The sequence below is a fragment of the Neovison vison genome, chromosome 12 (assembly GCF_020171115.1).
Source record: "Neovison vison isolate M4711 chromosome 12, ASM_NN_V1, whole genome shotgun sequence".
Lineage (NCBI taxonomy): Eukaryota > Metazoa > Chordata > Mammalia > Carnivora > Mustelidae > Neogale > Neogale vison.
In genome coordinates, this window is record NC_058102.1 from 103966139 (window position 1) to 103983016 (window position 16878).

General features: G+C 49.3%; 1 protein-coding gene across 1 annotated transcript; it reads left to right on the forward strand.

Annotated features, from left to right (window-relative positions):
• Positions 1–436: 436 nt before the first annotated feature.
• Positions 437–12069, forward strand: FGF6 (fibroblast growth factor 6). Its single transcript, XM_044228008.1, has 3 exons — positions 437–782; positions 1763–1866; positions 11893–12069. The coding sequence occupies exons 1-3, from the start codon at positions 437–439 to the stop codon at positions 12067–12069; spliced, it is 627 nt and encodes a 208-aa protein (XP_044083943.1).
• The last annotated feature ends 4809 nt before the right edge of the window (positions 12070–16878 follow it).

The following is a 16878-nucleotide window of genomic DNA, read 5'->3' on the forward strand; positions in this document are numbered from 1 at the left end:
ATGACAGTGGCTCCCAGAATCCCTGGGGTGTGGGGAGGGTGATGGGGGTCTGGGGAGCCAGCCAGGCCCAGGAGCAGGTTAATGTTACAGCCCTGGATAAGTGAGCTGGGACAGTTGACGTCAGGGTGATGATGGGTGGAGGGGAGGGACAGTCTGCTGAACTATAAAGATAGGTCAAATCAAATATAATCAACTCGGGACGGAGCAAGCGGGCGAGCTAGACGCCGTCCCCAAGCCATGATCCCTACCAGCCGTGGCTCAGCCTGGGTCCCTCTGCTCCCAACCCGAGTGCCCAAAGCAGGCTTTGGTTTCATGTCAGCAGCCTTCATCTGCCTTCCAAAAATAAGCCCCTGCCGCCATGCTGAGGGGAGAAAAACAAGAAGGGCGGTATTTTTAGGGCCATTAATTCTGACCACGTGCCTGAGAGGCAAGGTGGATGGCCCTGGGACAGAGGCTGTTCATCACTATGTCCCGGGGAGCAGGACGTCTTCAGGGCACGCTGCGGGCTCTCGTCTTCCTAGGCGTCCTATTGGGCATGGTGGTGCCCTCGCCTGCAGGCACCCGCGCCAACAGCACGCTGCTGGACTCCAGGAGCTGGGGCACCCTGCTGTCAAGGTCTCGAGCTGGGCTAGCTGGAGAGATTGCTGGGGTGAATTGGGAGAGTGGCTATTTGGTGGGGATCAAGCGGCAGAGGAGACTCTACTGCAACGTGGGCATCGGCTTTCACCTCCAGGTGCCCCCCGACGGCCGGATCAGCGGGACCCACGAGGAGAACCCCTACAGTGAGTGCCAGCTACGGCCAGTTGGGAAGCGGGGGTCTTGGGCTCAAGCAGGGCTAAAAGACAACAGGGACTTGCTCTGGTGCATGGGGTCTTATTGCAAAAGGGAGAGAAGTGTTAACTCCCTGCTTGGATGCTCACGGGATAGCCGCCTCCCCTAGACTCACTTGGACCGTGCCTGGTTGCACGCTTGATATGCTGAGGTCTGAGCATTCTGGTGTCCTTTGCCATCACCCCACGGGGCCCCAGTGGCACTAATTACTTCAGCATTATAGGCACATCTATGGCCCTGGACGACCGCCAGAAACCATCAGCAGGGAAGCCATAAGGCATGGGTGGAGAGAATAAATGAGGGAACTGGGACCAGGTTAAACTCAAGCTGATTTTTACTTAGCTTCCCTCTTTGAGAAGGAAAGGCAAGTGATTTGCAAAATATCCTGCTCAAGTACATCTTTCTTTTATAGTCCAACCTGCCTTCTCTGTCCTCAGGCTCCTTGTCCTAGGATTGCTGCATAGATAGACTCGCCCAACCAAGAGGGGACAGGAGCTGCAGAATCCAGTTAAGCCGTCAGCCTCTGTGTGGCTGCAGTGTTTGCAAGTTGAGATGAGCTGAGATTTGGTGAAACATGTGGAGAATCAGCTTTATGAAAAAACTCATCAGCATTCATTTTTCTACCCCGGGCCAGGACCTCATGTGATTAAGTCAGAAAGCTAATCTTACGTAGCTAGGTTGTAAGCCTTGGGTCTGGTGTCAAAACCATCACCACCCTCCGCCCCCCCGCCCCCGCCCTTGTGGAGCTGGATCTTTGACAGTATAGTGGCAGGACTGGCCGAGTCCAAAGTGAGATCAGGGATACAGGGTCTGGCTTTCTAGGAGCCGGGGACAGGCTTAGATGTCCTTGCGGCATCACCTCTAGTTTGATATCCCACGCTGCTCCACACAAGCCTTGGGTAACGTGCCCCCCCCCCCCTTTCTTTGTCAGGCCTGCTGGAGATTTCCACAGTGGAGCGGGGTGTGGTGAGTCTCTTTGGAGTGAAAAGTGCCCTCTTCATTGCCATGAACAGTAAAGGGAGATTATACACAACGGTGAGTCTATCGGGCCGGGGGAGCTCCAGCTTAAGGGAGCAACCTCCAGCTGTGAGGGCTGCAGCTTACACAGCTGAAGAAAATACTAGAAAAGCTTTGAGCAGAGAAGTGCCTATCTGTCTAGAACAAGAAGGAGGGACCCGTACCAGTAACCCGCCTGGAAATCATACCTCGCTTGCTTCACAGTTAATTCGCATCTGCTCTGGGCCATGTTTTTCCTGACCCTTCCATTGTTGTAATTAAATGGGAATCATGGCTCAGGAGGCTACTGGCTCTGAAGGAGAGCTGGACGCCGGCATAAAGCTGTCATCCAGGCTTACGTTTGGTTTTGATCCCCTGAACTGGAGGGGCCCAGAGAAGCAAGGCTCTGGGGTGCTGTTCCGCAAGAACCCCCCTCTGAGAGGTACTCCCACCTATGGTCCAGCACACCTTCATCAGGGTGTTGAAATTTTACTTTAAGGTTTTAAGTCCTCTGACCCCTGATCCCAGAGGCTAGAGAAACATACTCAGCCCACCCTCTGGGGCGACACCCCACCACTAGTCCCCTCCCCATCACAAATCACCCCTGGGAGGGCAAATGCTAGTCCTTTGGTTAACCTAGCCAACTTCTAAGCATATATACCTAAATCTCTGCTGTCTTTGACCTCCTGAGCCCTGGGGCTCTCCTCTCATGATTCAGCTTATTCCAAAATATGGGCTGGGAAAACGTGCCTATGAAGTTGAAACTGGGAGTTCTTTTGACAGAAATAAGAAAGCTAAAAAGGTAGACCTCTGAGCAATTGTCAAGGAATACCAGAGTTATTTATGAGAAGGGCGTGGAGTGCTGTTCTACCTCTCCTTGGAGACAGACTGAGCATCAGAAGTGAGCAGAGAGAGCTGGGGTTGGTGCCGGGTTCTGGGGAAGCTATCCCTACAGAGGGGGTCTGCTCCCTACCCACCCAAAGGGGGTGCTCAGGTGGCCTCTTCTGTGTGATCTTTAGTGCTGACTCTAAGTCTGGGTCGGTTTGCATGGAGACAAGGCGTGGATTAAAAGTGGGTGTCTGGAGCAAGCGGAAGAGCTGGAGGGTAGGTGACACCAGGAACCAGAACTCGGGCCCCAGTCTCTATACCACGGGCCCTTCGGCTGCAGGTGTGACACGCTTTACCTGCAGAGCCCAGAGGTGGGTCCACACGCAGCCCTGACTGGACATGAGACCTTGGAAACCTTGGAAAGTCCTGTCTGTAAAGGGAAGATAAAGATCACACACACCTCCCAGGGCTGCGGGGGGGATAATGCTTGGAAAGCCCTCCGCAGGGTGTCCAACAAACACTAGGTGCTCAATATGGGGCGGCTATTACATTATCTAAGGAGAGCGAGGCACCCCGCTCAGAGGCTGTGCACCCCACTTTCCTAGAGGTAAGGCAGGTAAGACCTTTTGCATCCACGGCATCTTGGTGTTCCAAGTGCAGATAGATGTCAGGGACCTCTATCAGAGATTCTTATCCAGCAGAGCTGGGGTGGGGGCCTGGATATCCGTTTGTTTGTTGTTTTTGAAGCTTCTCTGGTATTTCTGAGGCACAGAAAGGTGTGAGGACTACCAGGCTATATGGCCTTTGGAGGGTTGGGCAGTAAAAACCTAGCATCAGCCTTGGAATTCCCACTCTTTTTCTCAGACACCTGTCTGCACAAAGGTGATGGAGAAGGGCAAAGGCTGCCTGGGACCAACATAGGTGTGGGTGCAGCAGGGCCCCTTCCTGTGGAATGAGTCATCCCCAAAAGCCCCTTCTCACCAGCCTGCACAGTACCTGGGATCCCACTGACTGGAAAGCCAAGAATGGAGGTTGTTGGCTGTGACACTGTCTGTAGGGGACCATTTAGCAGGTAGATCTCCGGGAAGGAAACCCAGATGACAGAAGCCCTTCTCTAGTATTGCTTTCTCCTTACCCAGAAGGAGGCTCAACTCTGAGCAGGGAAAGGGCATAAATACAGGAGCATTTATCCACGTCCTCCTTGAAATGTGGGGCCCTGGCAAGAGAACCTACATGAGATTCCAAACTCAGAGCTTTAATCATAGTCAGAGAAAGTACTGCAGGGGCACCTGGGTGGCTTAGCCACTTAAATGTCCAACTCTTGATCGCAGCTCAGGATTTGATCTCAGGGTCGTGAGTTCAAGCCCCACATCTGGAAGAAAGATGAAAGGAAAGGAAAGGGATGGTAGAAAGAAAACATTTAGATATCACTGCAAAGGGGTAAAGCATTGAGTAGCAAAAGGGAAGGAGCCATGCCTGAAAGTGGGCTGACTCCTGATGTAGGAGACACATCTGCCCCAGCCACCAGGGCCCATGACTTCAAAGGGGGTCAAGTGGGCCCATTAGCTGGAGGGTTCACTAAGTGAACAAGTCCAGGGAAAGTGGCCGGGGCGGGGGGGGGGGGGTGCTGTCCTGAGGAAAGACCCATTCACTCTGCACACTCAACCCCTCCCCCATTTCCCAGGAACATTGGGTCCAGGAACACCTTGTCGGAGGTGGGAGCTCGACCCCCTGGAGCCCAGGGCCAGGGTACAGAGAGTGGCCCTGGAAGAGGGTGTCTGGCCAAACTGTGCCCCAGGCCTGAGCAACTGATGTTTTGTGTGGGTGGCTGTGCACCAGATGGGCTGAAGCACCTCTACCCCCTCCTGCTGCCCCTCAGGGGCCTGTTATCACAGTCTAAAAAAACAATTGCCAACTGATCCCCGGAGCCAGGAAGACTCCCGCTGGGTGATGATTTCATTCACACTATTTCCCTTAAGCCCCTAGAGCTGCCTCAGCTCCCCTGGCTCAGCTGCTACAGCTTGCAGCTAAATGAGATTTCTCTTGGGGGGAGGGGACCCGTGCTGGGGTTGGGGACACGGGACAGCTCATGGTCAGAGAATAAGAGCCCTGAAAAGCCGCCCAGGAAAAGTGGCCTCCTACCTGCCTCACCTCTAGGAAAGCGGAGTACACAACCTCAGGGCGGGGTACCTCGCTCTTCTTAGATAATAACCATCCCATATTGAGCACCTAGTGTTTGTCGGGCACCCTGTCGCCCCCCACAGCCCTGGGAGGTGTGTGTGATCTTTATCCTCCCTTTACAGACAGGACTTTGCAAGGTTTCCAAGGTCTCATGTCCAGTCAGGGCTGTGCGTGGACCCGCCTCTGGGCTCTGCAGGTCATGGATGGGAAGCCCACAGCGGAAGCACACTGACAGGATACTGGGACCCAAGTCCTAGCCCCTGTCCCACCTGCCTTCCACTACTCTCTCATTTGGGGCAAAATCACTGACCTTCTCTGGGCCTGGACCTCTGCTCTCTGAGTGTAGCCAGAAGCAGAAATCAGTGAATTCCAATCGCCTTCATCCTTTTAAAAGTAAAATTGAAAAAAATCAAAGATCTCCACCTGACAATGTTCTATGAGAATCCTTTAGCCAAGAAAAATGTACACAGACAACAAGCTAGTACGAATTGAGTTATGCTTTGAAGCGATTTTAGTTTTACTAATTATAGCTGTGTCTACATCCTTCTCATCAGTAGTAGTATGACAGCATACAAAACACGCTGTTTGTTTCATCCATCAAGGCCTTTGATTATTCTCTCGGGCATTACTTTGGGACAGGGGAGAACTCAGCAGCAAAGCTCAGAGAACAGATTCCTGAGGAGACGTGTTGGCTCCAGGGGAAGGACTAGGGGCTGGGACCTCAGAGCCCTGCAGACAACTTTCCCCAGCTCACCGCCTGCCTGCTACAAAAGGCTACACCAAAGGGCACCTGGGTGGCTCAGTAGGTTAAGTCTCTGTCTTCTGCTCAGGTCATGTTCTCAGGGTCCTAGGATTGAGCCCCACATCAGGCTCTCCGCTCAGCAGGGAGCCTGCTTCCCCCTCTCTCTCTGCCTGCCTCTCTGCCTACTTATGATCTCTCTCTCTGTCAAATAAATAAATAAAATCTTAAAAAAAAAAAAAAAGAAGTCTACACCAGAATTAGAGAATGATGGGCCTGCTGAAAAGCTTTCAAACACTGTAAATTGACAATACAATTGTGTGTTACCAAAAAAAGGCAGGTGCAATAGACAGACCTCTTCAGGGCTGGGAGATGGAATTTCTCCATTTCCACTAAAGACAGATAAAGAAACAGTCAGGGGCTGCAGAAGAAAGGGTCTTAGAAAAAAGAGCCTTTTTTTTTTTTCTCACTCCCCACCTCCTTAAATACGTCTTCCCCCAACCCTTCCCAGGCACACACACAACCAGAGTAAGAGGGGCAGGTGGCCAAGGCAGCCCCAGGAGGAAGAACTTTAAAGACAAGCACCCACCCCCAGCAGTCCAGGTGACTTAGCTCTGCTTGAAGACAAGAGGATGGTTGTTTCCTCCACCCCAGACTGTAAGGGGCATTTCTGCCAGAGATGACACGCTGAAACAGCCCTCTGCAAAACCCCTCCCAAAATGCCCTTCTTCTTGTAAGAGCTGATCTCTTTGGAGTTTTGGTTCCTCATTAGACCTACATGGAATTTAAGACGTTGTCCTGGTGGGGCCTGAGGCCCGCCCGGCCCAGGAAATGTGATCTGGTGGAATTATTTTCATTTGTTCGAGTAATCATATATGGTAGCTCCTTTTCTTAACACGGCGTTCACTTGGCACAAGTGCTTTTCTCACCAGAGCGGAGCAGCCAGCACTCCCAGGCCATGAGAACCGTGGGCTCAGGATGCCAGAGGCACGGATTAAGGGGCTGGGTCTGGATACCACACTGAGCATCAGGCAGGACAGTGGGAAAATCCTATTGGCCTGAAGCTGCTTCAAAGAGTTCAGGGAAATGGTCTTGGCTTCCTGCCGTCTGAACCCTAAGGACAGGTGGAGGGGTGCAGAAAGGGACAGGCAAGGGAAAGAGAGGGCTCCGAAAGCAAACTTCATGTTTCACTGTATATTTGTACACAGTTCTGGGGAAGGCTGGGAATCTGAGCAAGGCTAGAGAAAAAGAACCAAATGGAAAGAAACGAAAGTCGGAAAACATTTTTGTGAAAGGAGAGAAAATTTGAGTAATCCCTCAAATTTGATGAGCAGAGCACAAAGCACAGTGCAAATAAGCACCATTGTGCATATTTAACAATGTTTCAGGAGCCCCAGATGCTAGGAAAGACTGGATTCTTAATCCACACATTCTAGAATGGAGGATACGGGCAGAAGCCTTCAGAGCTTCCTGCCTGAACCACTCTGTCCATCCCCTTTCCCTTCCTCTCCTCTCTGCACGCTGGCCCCAGGGTTTGATTTCCTCTCTAGAGTTTGCAAACCACACTCGAAATCTGTCCCGTAAGCACCATCCAGATCAGAAATTCATTCTCCTGGAAACTGACGGTGGGGTACTCTCCGGGAATATCTAAGTTACAACAGAGGGGAAAGTAGTGAGTGGCAGGGGCTGAACCGGACAAGGGCGGGGGGGACCACCAGTTTCTGATAGAAATGTTTCCTTGGCTCTGTTTCCTGGCCCATCTCCTATCCTGAACTCCTTTCCTGCTTTAAACAATCTACTTCCATGACTAGGTAATATGTAAACACGGTGGGGCAAGGGATGGAGGGAGAAGGTACAAAAGAACATGCCGTGGAAATTTAGTCCCTTTCTCACTGTCTTTTGAAGCCACTAGTATCTACCTCCCCCAGTGAAAGGCACTACCCAGCCTTGTGTGTTGCTCCAGGAAAAACCTGTGTCCCTGTGAGCGTGCCCTCACTGTTACCTTATAAACTCACACGGATAAGAGCACATTACACACCGTTTCGAAGCTTGCCTCTTCACTTACCAGTATGGCTTTGAGACCGTTTCAAGTTCATGCACATGGAGGTTCCGTATGTTTCATGGCTCATAGTATTCAATTGTAGGACTCTGCCAGAACTGAACTAACTTCTTCCCTCCTAATAAACACTTTGTGGTTTTTGGTCTTTTACTATTATAGAAAATGTTGCAGCAAGTAACTTTTGTACATGTGTAGGAGTATGCCAGTAAGATAATTCCTAGAAGAAGAATTAGTAGTCCTTTTTCATTCTAGAAGATATTGTCCAATTGCTCTGTATAGAGCTCATTACAATACAGACACCCAGAGACATTACATGAGAATTCCTAGTCTTCGTGCTCTCACCAAGGGAAGAATATTATCAAGGGGCTCCTGGGTGGCTCAGACAGTTAAGCATCAGGGCTCTTGATTTTGGCTTGGGTCATGGTCTCGGGGTGTCGAGATGGAGACCTGAGTTAGGCTCCAAGCTTAGCGTGAAGACGGCTTGACATTCTCTCTCCTTCTCCTTCTCCCTCTGCCCCTCCCCGCCTTGCTCACATGTTATCTCTCTCTCTAAAAAAGAAAGAATATTATCAAACACCTGACTTCTATTAATCAAACAATTAAAAAATGTCTCACCATTATGACTTAGATTTCTCTTATTAGGTATATTTTCTCATGTTCAAATGTTAATTGTATTTCCTTTTCTGTGAATGGTCTGTTCATAAACAGTTCTCAGTTAAGGGTTCTGCATATAGTAACAAAATTATACTCTCTGACACATACACATTGCAACTATTTTTTTATTTTTTATTTTCATTTTATTGGTTTTTTGTTATTTATTTATTTTAAGTAGGCTCCACACCTGGCATGGAGCCCAGCATGAACTTATGACCCTGAGATCAAAACCTGAGCAAGAGTTGGAAGCTCAACTCCCTGAGCCACCCAGGCGCCCTGACATGGCAACTATTTTCTTATGCAACTATTTTTTAACTGAGTTTGCTATTTATATATTTTTTTGAGGCAATTTTTTTTTCCAGGCAGAAGTCAAATTTATTGGTTTTGCTTTTTTTATGGTGTCTAGTTTTCTGTGTCCTGCTCAAAAAGAGCTTCCCGACTCAAGATTATTGAAACAAATTTTTTCTGGACTTTTAAGGCTCTCATTTTCACATTTACATCTTTGCTAGTTGTAGAATTTATTGTAACGTAAGGAATGAAATAAAAAGTCAAACTTTATTACTATTATTATTATTAGATATTATCCAGTTGTTCCAGCGCCATCTTCTCTCTAGTGATTTGAAATGCTTTTATTTTATATAAATTTCAGATCCATTTTTATTTTATATTGACATATATTTGGATCTACTTCTGCTTCTGGACTCTATTTTGTTCATCAATCTGCACCAGACCTGTTTTCTTTTTATTTTTTATTATTTTATTTTTTTTTAAGATTTTATTTATTTATTTGACAGAGAGAGATCACAAGCAGATGGAGAGGCAGGCAGAGAGGGAGATAGAGGGAAGCAGGCTCCCTGCTGAGCAGAGAGCCCGATGTGGGACTCGATCCCAGGACCCCGAGATCATGACCTGAGCGGAAGGCAGCGGCTTAACCCACTGAGCCACCCAGGCGCCCTGTTTTTCTTTTTAGAAAGAGAGAAAGAATACGTGAGGTACATGTGCGTGCGGGCAGGTGTGCAGTGGCAGAGAGAGAAGGAGCGAAAGAGAAAATCCCAAGCAGGCAGCATGCTCAGTGCAGAGCCCCACGTGGGGCTCAATCCCAGGACCCTGAGATCATGACCTGAGCTGAAATGGACAGTCCAAAGCTTAATTGACTGAGCCACCCAGGTGCCCCTGCACCAGATTTTTATTTGGCGTAGTTTTATTTCTCAGTTAAATTTACAGTCAATCCTGAGTGTACTTTCTCCTAGCGTTGTTGCTTCAGAGCTTTGCTCACCAACAATCTTAGCTCCTGTGGCTGACCCTACACCCCATGCACAGGTAAAGAAACCACGGTCCAGAGAGGCCCCAAAGAGCAGTGCTGGAACGTCAGCCTCTGTGTACCCTAGTTCTGTGCTCTTCTCATACAAGCTCAAGGTCTCAAAGTCATTCAGTCCATAACTGCGGAGCTTAAAACCAAAAATGTGTCATAACCCACAGCAGGTTTTGCAGGAAGGGCAATCCAGGGTAAGACAGACTTTCAGGGCTTTTAATGTAAAGTAGTTTGTGATAGAGCAGAGTTATAGTAATAACAATATTTTCTACTTCACTACGTGCCAGGTGTTATACCAACGACTTGCTGTATGTTATTTCAATTCATGCTCGCGCCAGTTCTATGGCATGATTATTCTTACTGTGTCCCAATGTACAGATGAGAGAACTGAGGTTAAGTCAGAGGAGGGAAGGTTAAACCATGTGCCCCTGATCACAGAGCTAAGTAAGCCACGTACCCTCAAACCAGTGTACACCTATGCTTTTTACCTACTTTGATTAGTTTATTCTCTCTGCCTTTGGGACATTCCTTCCACAAATACTTACTGACCATCCATAACAAGGCTAGCTTGGGAAAATCCAAGTGCCCAGTGTGCCGCTAGGAAGTCAGCTGGTGTGGCTGGCTGAAGCTTTCATATTCATCCCAGGTAAATTAACACTTGTGGAAGTTTCAGATAAATGGGGGAAAGGAGAAAGGGACAAAGGGCAGGAGGGGAGTGTGCCCTTCCCTCCTCACACTGCACTGCTCCTAGATCACTCTCACGCTGCATTGAAGGAGCCAGCCGTGGAGTCGGAGGGGGAGGGGTATGCACCTGCCTTGCTGTTGCCCCTGTTAAATCATGGTCCATTCAGCGTCACGTACCTGACAAAACAGTCCTTGTCTTGGGCCACTTGGAGTCTATTGGGATAGAAGAAGCTGTCCCTGGGGATCACACACTCCTGTATGTGCTGCCTGAGAGGTGCAGGTGCCCAAAGGGGGGGGGCGGTGGCGGTGGGGGAGGGGTCTGGGAGCCCAGTGAGCCAGCTCATCACCCTCCGTTCATAACAGGAAGAGGCTCTGGTCCATCCCCCGCCTCCACCAGCCCAGGGTGCTCCCAGTACGATTCCTTCAGAGAAGGTCAGATGACACCTCTGGCACAGCCAGCCGGCCATTGAGTGGGCTTTTTATAGCCGATGGCCTCAGTCAGCAGGAAGGAGTCAGAAATTACATCCCACCTCTCTCTTTTTGTTTCATTCTGTACTTCTTTCAAGACAGGATCCCAGATCTCCTGGCTCTTCTCTTGCTCTTTCTTCCTCTAGAGCCCACAGAGCCGTTCCCTGTCCAACGCACAGAAAGCTCCCCAGCCTCCCTCAGCAGTGGGCCCAGAGGCCTGGGGAGGAAGGGCCCTCTTTTCTAGGAATAAAGGAGGACATGGGTGATAGCGGGAATGAACTTGTTGATGTGTGACAGGAAGTTCAGCCTTCATTTTCTGAACAGATGGTCCACACACGCTTCTCTACCAAATTAGCACTGAAGGGGCTGATTTATCACTGGCCCCAGACTCCACGGCACCACCTGCCACAGAGAGAACCAGGTTCTCTTCCCCATAAAAGTGGCTGCTCCTCACCATTTCTGTTCCCAGACTCGCCGTGAATGTCTAGGAGGCACCGGGCCTCTTCTGGGCTCAAAGTCAAAACCAAGAATGAACCTCTTTAAGGGGTTGCAAACGTAGGGCATAAGCTGGAATAGACAGAGTGAGGGGACACCAGGGGAAAGAAGAAATGGTTAACATAGTCAACAGGCAGCATTGGAAAAGACCTGCACCCCCAGGACACAGCTTGCAGGAAAGGGAACAAAGGCTGAGAGGGAGATCCTGCCCGAGATCACACAGCTAGAAAGCAGGGAAGTTCCTAAGTGGAGCCTGGGCTCCCAGTCCTGCTCCACGAGACCACCTCTCACAGTGGACATGAGAAAACAGCCTGTTGTTTCCTTTTCTGAATGGAATAAATTATCAGCGAGGTGCTAAGTGGAGAGCGCCCTTAAACTGAAAGTCAGGAGACCTGCCCCCTGTGATCCAGACCATTGATGTCCCTGGACCTTGGTTTCTTCATCCTAAAGGAGGGAACGTGAGAAGGACCCAACAGCTCAGAAGTCACTTCCTTTCTGACCTTCCATGACCCAGTTCACCTAGGATGGCTCAGAATCCCTGCTGGTTGTCTTACAGAGAGGAGGGGAGGGGAGGCACACCCGGTAGGGGGCCCGTTACACCTCATTTGTAACTGAGCCTCTGCTGTTTGTCCATTTCTTTGGCAGCCCAGCTTCCAAGAGGAATGCAAGTTCAGAGAAACCCTCCTGCCCAACAATTACAATGCCTACGAGTCAGACCTGTACCGAGGGACCTACATCGCACTGAGCAAATACGGACGGGTGAAGCGGGGCAGCAAGGTGTCCCCCATCATGACTGTCACTCACTTCCTTCCGAGGATATAAGGACCCGGAAAGGAGGCTCTCAGATTGAAAGCAACATCTTTTGTATCAGAATTTTGCACAAATGAACAATCCCCCTTGCCCCCCACGACTCCTGAGTCAGGCTTCTCTTGGGCTTGGGGAGAAGCCATACCAGACCCTATGGTATGTAACCAACCCAAGAAAGGGCTTGCAACCAACCTCCTAGAATGGCGATGGATATATGCTCTGAACTCAAGTGAGGGAAGAAGCTACACGGGGCATGTGACCATGTGCACAGGGAAAGGCCAGCGTGGCAGCATGTGTGTGTGTTGGTGTATAACCACACATTGTTGTATAGACAGTCTGAGCAAAGGCATGACAGAGTGTCAGGTTTCTTTCTCCCAGGATCACTGCAGCAGGAATCTGCCTGCAAGAATGTCTCCCGTCAAACCAGCAAGATTGATGTGGACTCTCATTGTGCCACTTCCCAATCATCCTTCCATTCAGAGGCCACTCGCATGCATGCATGGCGTGCGCAGGCCGTGGGAGCAGCTGTCCTCTAAGCATGGAGGGCAGGATGGGAGGGAGAGTAGGGTTTATCTGCAAACCAGAAAGAAAGTGGGAAGGCTCCAAACTTCCTGCCTATGAGGGCTCCGGGGACACTGGGCTGCCCTGACAGGAAAGCTGGGAGAGAAGGGATCCTCTTCTTGCAGAAATGGGGTAGAGCTGTGTCTCGGGCAGCTGGGGAAGGCCTGCTGGAAGCGGTGGAAGGGACTGGATGTCCTGCAGAGTGCCATTCGGCCTGGAGGATTCAGTGCTGTGAGTGACTCCAAGAACAAGACGGGGCCAGGCTCCCTGCCCATAACTTTTCCTCACTTTGAACTGGGTCTTATTTTAACCTCAGATGACAAGGATCCTAATAATGGCAACCTCTTTGGCGAGGGGTGAGGGGGTACAAAATAGGGCATGAAGGAAGTAGAGAGGCTTGGACTGCAGATGATGATTCGTCTCCAGCTACGTCCGGGAAGCTCACCCAAGTCCTCATCTGATACTCTCACTTCCTTCTTGGTCGTCCTCATCTCGCGCACACACACTGGTGGCTGGATGCAGTAGAATGGGCACCATGACCTCCAGAGTTTGCCCCCTCTGCTCCCCCTACAGTAAGAGAAGAGTGATAATCCTATGAACTCAAGCAGCCAAGCTGTAACAGCTCCTTGCTGTACAATTCTTCTTGCCTCCTGTCCTTTGAGAGTATTTAAAGCAGAGGTTCCCCCCAAGTGACTATAAATGTTGTCTGCCTGGAGCCTTCAGATTCCTGAACGATTGGAATGTTCCTAAATCTGAAACCACAGAGAGCCATATCAGAGTGCAAATATTTTCGGCATACGTGAACCATCAAGTTACAGAATGACCTGACACCCTCCGCTACTCTTAGGGGCCCCCTGCCTGGAAGACAACCCCCCATCTGCTGCAAATGCCTTCGCCTTCGACATACCTCTCTATTTGCAGATGCGACCATCTATAGATAGATCTGAGCTGAGTGACTATGAGCTGGACATGGAGGTTGGCCACTCAGCAGAGGCATCCTACAGGCTACCTCTCCGTCTGGCACACATCAGGGAAGACATGTGCTGGATGAGGAGGAAAAGGCCCCACAAAGGTGAGCAAAGATTGAGCAGACAGTAAGAGCTCAGGAGCAAGAGTAGACCCCGCCTTGGAAGAAACTGGCAGGAGCTGGGGTCTTGGGTCAACTGGAAGGGGGAGAAAACTGGTCCATCTTGACCATTTGGAATATTCAAAGGGCAGGTCTGCTTGGAGGCAGAGGACAAAGCTGATTATCTTGTCCAGAGTAATTGATTAGTTTGACAGGGTACATCAGAAACTGATGCACTCAGAACCCGAGGCATGTAGCCATACCCAATGGAAGGTGCTGGGAGTGCATAAAGGCTCTGGGAGTACAGAAAAGTGTTAGGTCCCAAAGTGTTAGTTCCTTTCTTCCTAAACCTCTGAGCCAACTCGGCATGAGAGGGGATACATTTCTCAAAAGAGTCTCAAGGCCTCAGACTGCTAGACCTTGTCTGCATCTTTCTGGAGGCTCATAAAAGTGCTCAGACAGTGACAAGGAGTTCCTCCAAAAGTCCACTTCCATATCTCATGCTAGGAATGAGAAGGAGAAGCTAAGACATGCCTGGGACCAGGCAGGCTTGCTATCCAGTCCCCATGCAGAGGTACCAGCACACCCATTGCCTACGACTGGAATTGCTTCCACCAGTTAGGAATTGCCTATGTCCTAACTGATACCGGAGTCTATGCTGTAGCAGTCGTTGAACATTCTGAATATATTCCTAGATGTGGTGATGCATCATTGACTCTTTAAAATGTCTCCTATCCAGAGGCATTCTCTCCCAAGAGCTTTCTCTTCGATCTGTAAGTGGTTTAGGCTTACAAGTCACTCTCCAGCCATAGAAGTGGGTTAACGGGCAGGAACAAAGGAAGATCAGCAAAGGACTGCTCAGTCCCTTCTCCCCTGCAACTGTGTCTGTGCACAGGTGTGTCTGATCACCATGTCTACTGAGCTCCAAACTGAGCTCTCAGCCCCGTTGGATCCAAAAGGCTGTAGCAGACATCATGTAGGCAGGGGAAAGAATGACCTTCACCTTCCTGCTGCCATGTACTACGAACAACTTAAGTCATCTCTCTCCCAGATCCCGAGCTATGATCCTGGTTTATAGAGTTTTGTAGTCATTGGCTTCTCTCCTATCCTGAACCTTCTCTGGCAGCTCCATGCAAACTTGGGACTCCAGAACATAGATGCTGCCTTATTCCTTCTTCAAGAGCAAACTATAAAAATGAGAGCAACATACGAGCACATTCTTGGAGTGAACTTCTCAGCTGGGGAGACGTGAGCTCAGAAACCATAGGGGACCCGGTAGAGCACCCTGTAGAGTCTGCACTCTCCTCAGGACAATGGGTGGACCTCAGAGGAAACAAAAAAACCCCAACTGCCCCATTGAAACTGTTGATTGTGTTTGTTCCATCATTTGCTACCTTCTAACACCCCTTCCCTTCCTACTTGCCATGCATCTTTGAACCTCCCATGGAAGGCAGCATATAATGTTGTAATACCCTACCATTATCCTTCACAGCCTTCCCCCTCTGCTGCCACGTCCCACAACACATCCAGCATATGCACCCCATTCTATGGCTCAGGAAAGAGAATATTTTCTCCTCTCTCCTGATCTAGGCTACAAAACTCTCTCCTTTTTAGACATATAGGATTCTCTCAGGCCAGTAACCCAGGCCTGAAATTCTCTCCTGACCTTGTCACATGCTGGGAAGTTTGGAATTCTTCTCATGATGGTGCTGAGCCCCTTTCTTGTCCTAGACATCAGAGCCTTCAAGTTATCATTCTGTAGAATCCTAAGAGAGAAAGATGTATGAAAGTTCACAAGCTGTAGTTCTCCTTCCTCCCAGAGTTGTAGGTCCACTGCCCTTGCCCATTATGTGCCATGGCCACTGGTAGAAACATATCTACCAAAAGTAGTCACTGGCCCCTAAGACACAGGGTTATTCTCTCTTCTGTCTATCCCCTTCTGCTGCTTTTCACGTGGACGGATGCTAGAAAGTGCCTGTAACTTTCTGTCCCCAAAGGCTCTGGGTCAGATGTCACTGAGGAGGGACTCTCTGCCACTTGCCACTTTTGTGTCTAGGAAGTGGGTCTCTCAAATCTTGCCCCCTGCCTCTCCACTTGGCCAGGAATGGCCACTCATTCTGCTACCTCCCAGAATGATTGGGACAAGCCCAGGAGGGAAGATAGAAATAACTCCATTCTGTCCTTACACCTGAGTTGATGTTTCCTCTTCCCAGAACGGAAGGAGGGAGTGATTACACCCAAAACAGATCCCGAATCTAGTTCGTCATGCCAAGAGCCAACACAGAACCATGTTTGTATACCTCATTGAACTACTGAAATTCCAGCACTCAGACAGCTGTGTCCTCATGTGGTTTTCCCCTTTCTATAAATCAGTAAGTACCTCAGACTGGGTCCCAGTACAGAGCTGTCCTCAAGTTTGGGTCAAGTGAGTAGAAAAACCCAGAATTTGTTCAGTCATGTGCTTGTAAAATGTGATGCTTCTATTTTTTAATATGTATGTGCTATGCACAAACCATATCATGTTCCAGCAAAAAGTAAAAGGTCTTTTTATACGTTCCTCTAAACTGTCCGACTCTGCCCCTCCTATTAAAACTCACAACGAATCTCTGGGTTGTTGCTGATTTTCACCTTGATTCTTTCTCATCTGTCAAGGTGGAAGGCGAAGGGAAACAGAAAGCATGGATTCGTGGTGCTGTCCATATTACAGATTCATGGTGCTGTGGATTATTAAGGCAAAGAGAATTCCTATGAGCCACTTAGTCCAACCACCATATTTTATAATGGAGAATTCAGTCCCAAAGAGGAGGGAAGTTACCATAGACCATAATGAGGCAGCAACCCTCTTCCTCTTCTGCCTTAGTTAAAGCAAGATATCCCCATTTCTGTGACTATAACATTTACTTACTCACCCATCAAGAAATAGTTATTGAGCATCCTATTTCTGTGCTACATTGGGTGGAGCTTTAGGATATGTGAGTGAAGGAGATAGATGCATTTCCCACCCTTTCACAAACTTGCACTAAAAAAAAAAAAAAAAAAAATCACCCAAGAGTGTGTTAAAATGGGGATCCCCTGGCTGCACTTGCAGAGAGACTGATCCAGACCCCTGGGGGGCCTTAGGAGTCTACCTTTGTAACACACACCCCTGGTGATTCTGACATTGGGAAGCCCTAGTCTAGTAGAATGACTGGAATTAT